Source organism: Otolemur garnettii, unplaced genomic scaffold, assembly GCF_000181295.1.
Source record: "Otolemur garnettii isolate 467f Iridium unplaced genomic scaffold, OtoGar3 scaffold00099, whole genome shotgun sequence".
Classification (NCBI taxonomy): domain Eukaryota; kingdom Metazoa; phylum Chordata; class Mammalia; order Primates; family Galagidae; genus Otolemur; species Otolemur garnettii.
In genome coordinates, this window is record NW_003852494.1 from 5,181,638 (window position 1) to 5,187,891 (window position 6,254).

Here is a 6,254-nt window from a genome sequence, read left to right on the forward strand (position 1 = left end):
CTCTGCTGGTCAGGGGGGATGCCTTCCTTGTCTTGGATCTTTGCCTTGACATTCTCAATGGTGTCACTGGGCTCAACCTCGAGGGTGATGGTCTTGCCGGTCAGGGTCTTCACAAAGATCTGCATTGTCTGTTACAAGGAAACAGAACAAAACCACCACAAGAGTTTAGCAGACATTTTGCTGGCATTCCTAATACTGAAGTTAAAACATCTTTTTGTATTGGCCCAAAAAGTAAAAGGAAAAAAACTTGACTAAGAAACTTCACTAAACACGCAGTCAGACTTGACCAAGCAGTGGAAACCCAGGCGTGGGCCAGTTAGGAGGCAAAGCTCAGAAATCTAACCAATTATCAGATTCTTCAGTTAGAGTTTTTTTATCTTTGGGGATTCATTGAGGGTACAAGAAACCAGGTTACACTGATTGAATTTGTTACGTAAAGTCCCTCTTACAATTGTGTCTTGTCCCTCAAACGATGTGGCATACACCAAGACCCCACCCCCTCCCTTTCTTCGCTCATCCTTTACCCCACCCCTCCCTCCTCTTGAATTAGCCCGCACTTATATCATCCCCCCCTCACCAGATCTCTGGCCCCTGTCAATTCAGGAAGGTCTACTCCAGGCCCACGCCCTGCGTCCTGCAACCGACTGAAATCTACTACATACACACCGGCAGGTGGCCCCACCCCACATTATGAGCCAACATTAATAGGTGACGTCACGTGACTAACTGCGCCCCGCGCTGCGCGCCCCCCCCCCACCCACCCAGTGCTGATCTGTTCCGCCATAGTTACCGCCTCGCCAACGGAAAAGAAACCAATCTCCCCTCACCCCCGGTGAAACTGCAAAACACAGGACTTCTCGTCAGAGTCCCGAAACAGTCCCTGACCCTGTCTAAACAAAATTTCCTCATCTCCCACCATAATTAAGTCCTCATGACGCTTCCGTGTTTTCCTCCCACCCACCATCGTCCACAATCTCATCTCGCCAACCTCACAGACCTCACAGTCAGGCTCCTTCCGATTTGGGCTCGGAAGCCGCTGTCATTTTGCTGCGTTCCTCCCCACCTCAGGGTCACCCTGCTCGCGAATCCCGGGCGGCTGAGTGTCGGCTGCCTCTTACCCGGGCGGGCGGGCGGGCAGGCCAGCCGGCCTTTCTGGCGGCCGGACAGTCACTAAGCCCCGTGCCAACCTCAGTAGCCCTACACTTACCAAGTAACGATGTCAGCAGCTGACACTGAGAAACAGCAACTCAGCTCCCGGCCTCGGCGGAACTCGCTGCGCCACACCCGGCGCTTCCTTATATAGCCTCCTTCAGTAAACCGCCCCGAGGAGATCCTTCCGCAGAAACGCCGAGAAGGGACTACTTTTTTCCAACACGTTCCAGTCTCCGGAAAAAAAATAAGTATCCAGAGTCATCTAGTTATTCTCAAATAACATGTTCTTCTACTGACATAGGAGCTCATAGGAGCTCTAGCGATGAATCCGATGGGAACCGGGCTGCCCCTCTGAGCGGCCCGGCGGAGGGATCAGCGCGCTCGCTACGCGCAGCTACACAACGTGGCCGGTGCTCGCCCGGGGGGAGGGGAGTCGGCTGTGAGGGGGAAGGAAAACAGGGCGCGGATCCCGCGGATCTCGGAGCGGGCAGGCGGCCCAGGTTTCTTACCCCCAGCCCTGGCACCCCCTCCCCTCGGCACCAACGGTCCCCGCCGGGCGCGAGACCCGCCCTGGGCGGACAGGGGCCTCGGGCCGAGTGCCACCTGCAGGGTTGATTACCCGCACCCTTGGAACACTCTTGCGTCACTGACGGGTTTTTATTTTGGGTTATTTTTAAGAGAATGACGGTGTTTTTGTTTCACTAAATTCCCCTCCTGCCGGCCTGGGCCCGGGACTCCGGCTCCCAGAGGCCGCGGGACCCTGCCCAAGGCGGCCGAGCCCATCCCCCGCCGAGCGGGCGTCGGGACAAGGGCCGTGACTCGGCAAATCTCGACTCCGGACGCCGGCCAGGGCCTTGGGGACAAGCGGGAGGCCCACAAAAGTAATAACCGAAAGATAACTTTCCTGTGGGGAAATGACTGGTGTGTTCAGGTGGGATTTGGGACAGAAACGTGGAAAATCCATACAGCCCTTTAAAACTATTGGAGCTGGAGCTGAAAGCTGCCCGCACTGGGCTTTTCTAGGCTTTCCGGTTAATTCTGGGCGCCTCGGTCTTGAGCTTGTGCTCGGTGTCCACAGGGAAGCCCCGAAATTTCTGTTCTGTAGATGTTTGCTCAGAAATTGAACCCATTTACGCCTGAATCTCAACCCGGCGTGTTTCTGGGGGAAAAAAATGTAAATATGTCAAATATGAACTGTAATTCTGCAGGCTCGGTCCATTTTGGTAAAAAAAAAAGGGAGGGGGAAAAAAGCTCAACCAGCTAGGTTTTATTTTCACCACATCCTGTTTCGTGGTCCTTATGTGTCCTTCAGCATTTTCTTAAAAGTGTTCTAAAATATATGCTTCTGGTGAAATTTCAACGTGGGTTTTTAGAGGCTTACAGCGAAAGGTCTCCCTAATGCCCTTAATTCTCCACCATGTTTCCTTCTGGGCTCTTCTAGAAATACTGTCCCACAAATGTGTGGGTAGAGAGTGTCACTTTGATATTTACCTATAAAGCCTTCAAGAACAAAGATAAAAAAGGAAACTACTAACAAAGTGTCCTGCCTTTAGGAAGAGGCTGCATTCTTGTTTTAAATCATAAACATTATACTTAAAATCTGAATCAAAACAAAAGTGCTAGTTATTTTCTATGGTAACCTTGTATTTATGAAAATACCCAGCACAAGGTCTGCACCTTTTTTTAAAAGACTTTAACCTGTATAATTTTTGACATTTTCCAAAGAGAATGCATTACTGGGAAACAAATAATAAAAGACACGAATTGGATCTAAGTCCTGTATGTTTCTGGTGGGAAAAATTGTAATGTGTGAAATGTGTTTATACAGGCAAATTCTATTTTTATAAAAGGGAGGGAAAAAGGCTTACCAGCCAGTGTTTTTATTTTTACCACAACTTATTTATATAAAATGTCATTTTCCAGGGTTAGCAGGAGACCCCAATGATTTCCAAAGCAGATTTCTGCAAAGGTTATTTCTACATTCTGGGAAGAACTTTTTAAAGAAACAAAAAGCTGAGATTCTTTCTAAGGTGAGCAGACCTGGCTTCAAACCACACCCTGTGAGTTTTGGGCTGTTGCTTTGCTGCAAGCCATGTGATTCATTGTTTAAAGGCTGAGTCATCAGCTTTGTGACAAAGCTTTTTTCAAGGTCTGAAAGGTACAGAGAAAAACAGCCCTGATTACAGAGGCAGGGAGAGGAGGAGGAAAGAGAAGGAAGAGGGACTGAGGGACAGAGTCCGAAATGGGGAAAGGGTTAGCTCCAAAGAGAAACTCATGTCTCTAGCAGAAAAAATTATCAAAAACACCCCACCGGTTCCTAACCTAAGTCCACCAGAGGGCTGTTTTTGAAATAAACATTTCTCCAAGTGCACTGTGGTCAGAGGGAGGGAAAGAGAAAATGGCCTTCTGAAGTAGAGGTGACAGATGTCATAAGAAGGGCAGTTATCAACCAGGAGTGATGTGCCCTTCAGGGGGGCATTGGCAATGTCAGGTGGCATTTGGGGTTGTTACAGCTGTGAAGGAGGCAGCAGGTAGGGAGGCTACTGCTAGCACCTAGTGGTAGATGCCAGGGTGCTGCTGGACATTCTGCAGTGGACAGGTTCCCCACAACAGAGTTAGGCCCAAAATATCAATAGTGCAAGTTGAGAAACCCTGCCTTAGAGAGGGTTTATGTTGTTGTTAAAACTGCTTTTTCATTTTCTGAAAAGGGCTCCCTTAAGTCTAAATGTCCCACTTGGACTCATGACTCAGGTATCAAGTCACGCTCCTAAAACCTAAACCCTCCTGACCTAGAATGGGATGTGCTAGAATGTACCAGAAGCAGGATGAGTCATTGGATCAATTTTCAGTTCATTCCACCCACACATCCATCCTTTGCACACTCCCCAGAAAAGATTGCTTCAGAGCTGGCACCAATGGAAAAGGGACAGAGGCCCAGCAACAGGGAGGGATTGGTGGGCAGACTTGAGCACGTGATGGGCTGTGCTCACAAAGGGCCTGGTGCTGGGCTGCAGCCTGGGAGGGTGGGGGTGGACTCGTGTCTGCTTGTCTGCCAGCTTTTTCTTCCTTCCCTGGAAGAATTCAGTCTCCCAAGGTCACAACCTTGTATGTGACTTAATCCAACACCAAGAAGCTGTCTGTGAGCACAAGGATCAGCAAACATTTCCCCTCCAAGAGAAAGGGTGCAATCAGAGAGCTGGGTGGGAAGGGTTTGCCTTGCTTTGTCTTTGGTTATATAACCATAAAAGGTTGTCAAAGGTATCTGACCTTAGAGGCTTTGCAAACAGGAAAGAAAAAAAAAAGCCCTAGGGGATTTTATTCTTCTTCCTGTTTAGAAATGTGATTTTGAATTGTGTGGCAGAACACAAGAAGCTCCATCTTAAAAATAACCAGTTCATCTTGCACCTGTCAAAGTCACACTTAAGTTCTGGTCTCTTAAGTTTGCCTATGCTAACCTATCTTTGTGTGTATTTATGAAAACATAAGATCTGAGCCTTTTTCAAAATAGACTTTAACTTCTATAATTTTTGGAAGTTATTTAACCTATTTGGGCTTTGTTTCTGTTGTTTGTTTTTTAATTGTAGTGAAATACATAGGATTTAACATTTTATTTATTTATTTATTTATTTATTTATTTTGAGACAGAGCCTCCAGCTGTTGCCCTGGGTAGAGTGCTATGGCATCACAGCTCACAACAACCTCCAACTCCTGGGCTCAAGCAAGTCTCCTGCCGCCGCCTCCCAAGTAGCTGGGACTACAGGCGCCCACCACAACACCCAGCTGTTTTTTGGTCGCAGCTGTCATTGTTGTTTGGCGGCCCGGGCTGGATTCAGCTCAGTTGTATGTGGCTGGCGCCTTAGCTGCTTGAGCCACAGGTGCTGAGCCAAATTTATCATTTTAAAATGTACAGTTCAGTATTGTTACGTACATTCACATCCAGTGACCATTGCCACCGTTATTACCATACATCTCCAGAACTGTTTTTTTGTTTGTTTGTTTTTTTGAGACGGAGCCTCAAGCTATCCCCCTGGGTAGAGTGCCATGGCATCACACTCACAGCAACCTCCAACTCCTGGGCTCAAGCGAGCCTCCTGCCTCAGCCTCCCAAGTAGCTGGGACTACAGGCGCCTGCCACAGCGCCCGGCCATTTTTTGGTTGCAGCCATCATTGTTGTTTGGCGGGCCTGGGCTGGGGATTCAAACCCGCCACCTTAGGTGTATGTGGCTGGCGCCTTAGCCGCTTGAGCCACAGGCGCCGAGCCCTCCAGAACTGTTTTTATGTTGTGAAACTGAAACTCTGTCCCCCATTAATCAACTCCCCATTCCTCAGTCCCCAAGGTCCTGGCACCCACCCTTCTGCTTCCTATCTCTATGAATGTGACTACTCCAGTAACCTCATATAGAGGGCTTTGTTTAATTTAAATCTAAAATAAAATTTAATTGTTGGAAAAACATTTTCTCTTAAAGATTCACACTATTTTTGGAAAGCTCCATTTCCCAACACAAAGCTTTAACAATAACAACTCCTCATGATATTTTTCCTTGTTATGTGCTATTAGAAATAATTATAAGATACAAAGTAAAACAGATGCACACAGTCAGTTCTGTGTTAGGCCTCATCACTTTAGAAATAAAGTGCCTGTGGCTCAAGGAGTAGGGCTCCAGCCCCATATACCAGAGGTGGTGGGTTCAAACCAGGCCCTGGCCAAAAAGAAAAAACCTTGTTGACATTTAGGGAGAAATAACCTTCACCAAAGCTCATTAGAACCAGAAGTTGTCACCACTGTGTCACCACGGTGAGTCACTCCATGGATTTTTCCCCTTAAAACCTTGTTGACGGGCACACCTGTAATTCCAGCACTTGGGAGGCTGAGGGAAGTGGATTGCCTGAGTTCACAAGTTGAGACCAGCCTGAGCAAGTGTGAGACCTGGTCTCTGAAAAATAGCCAGGTGTTGTGGCAGGGGCCTGTGGTCCCAGCTACCTGGGAGGCTGAGGCAACAGAATTGCTTGAGACCCAGAGCTTGAGGTTGCTGTGAGCTGTGATGCCATATCACTCTATTAAGGGTGACAAAGTGAGACTCTGTCTCAAAAAAAAAAAAAAA

General features: G+C 47.9%; 1 protein-coding gene across 1 annotated transcript in view; it reads right to left on the minus strand.

Annotated features, from left to right (window-relative positions):
- LOC100946544 (ubiquitin) overlaps positions 1-1,297 on the minus strand; it is a 3,146-nt gene extending 1,849 nt beyond the window's left edge. The window contains 2 exon segments of the mRNA XM_003796038.3: positions 17-128; positions 1,208-1,297. Coding sequence (XP_003796086.2) covers positions 17-125 — 109 coding nt within the window. The 5' untranslated portion in view covers positions 126-128; positions 1,208-1,297.
- Between the last annotated feature and the right edge of the window lie 4,957 nt (positions 1,298-6,254).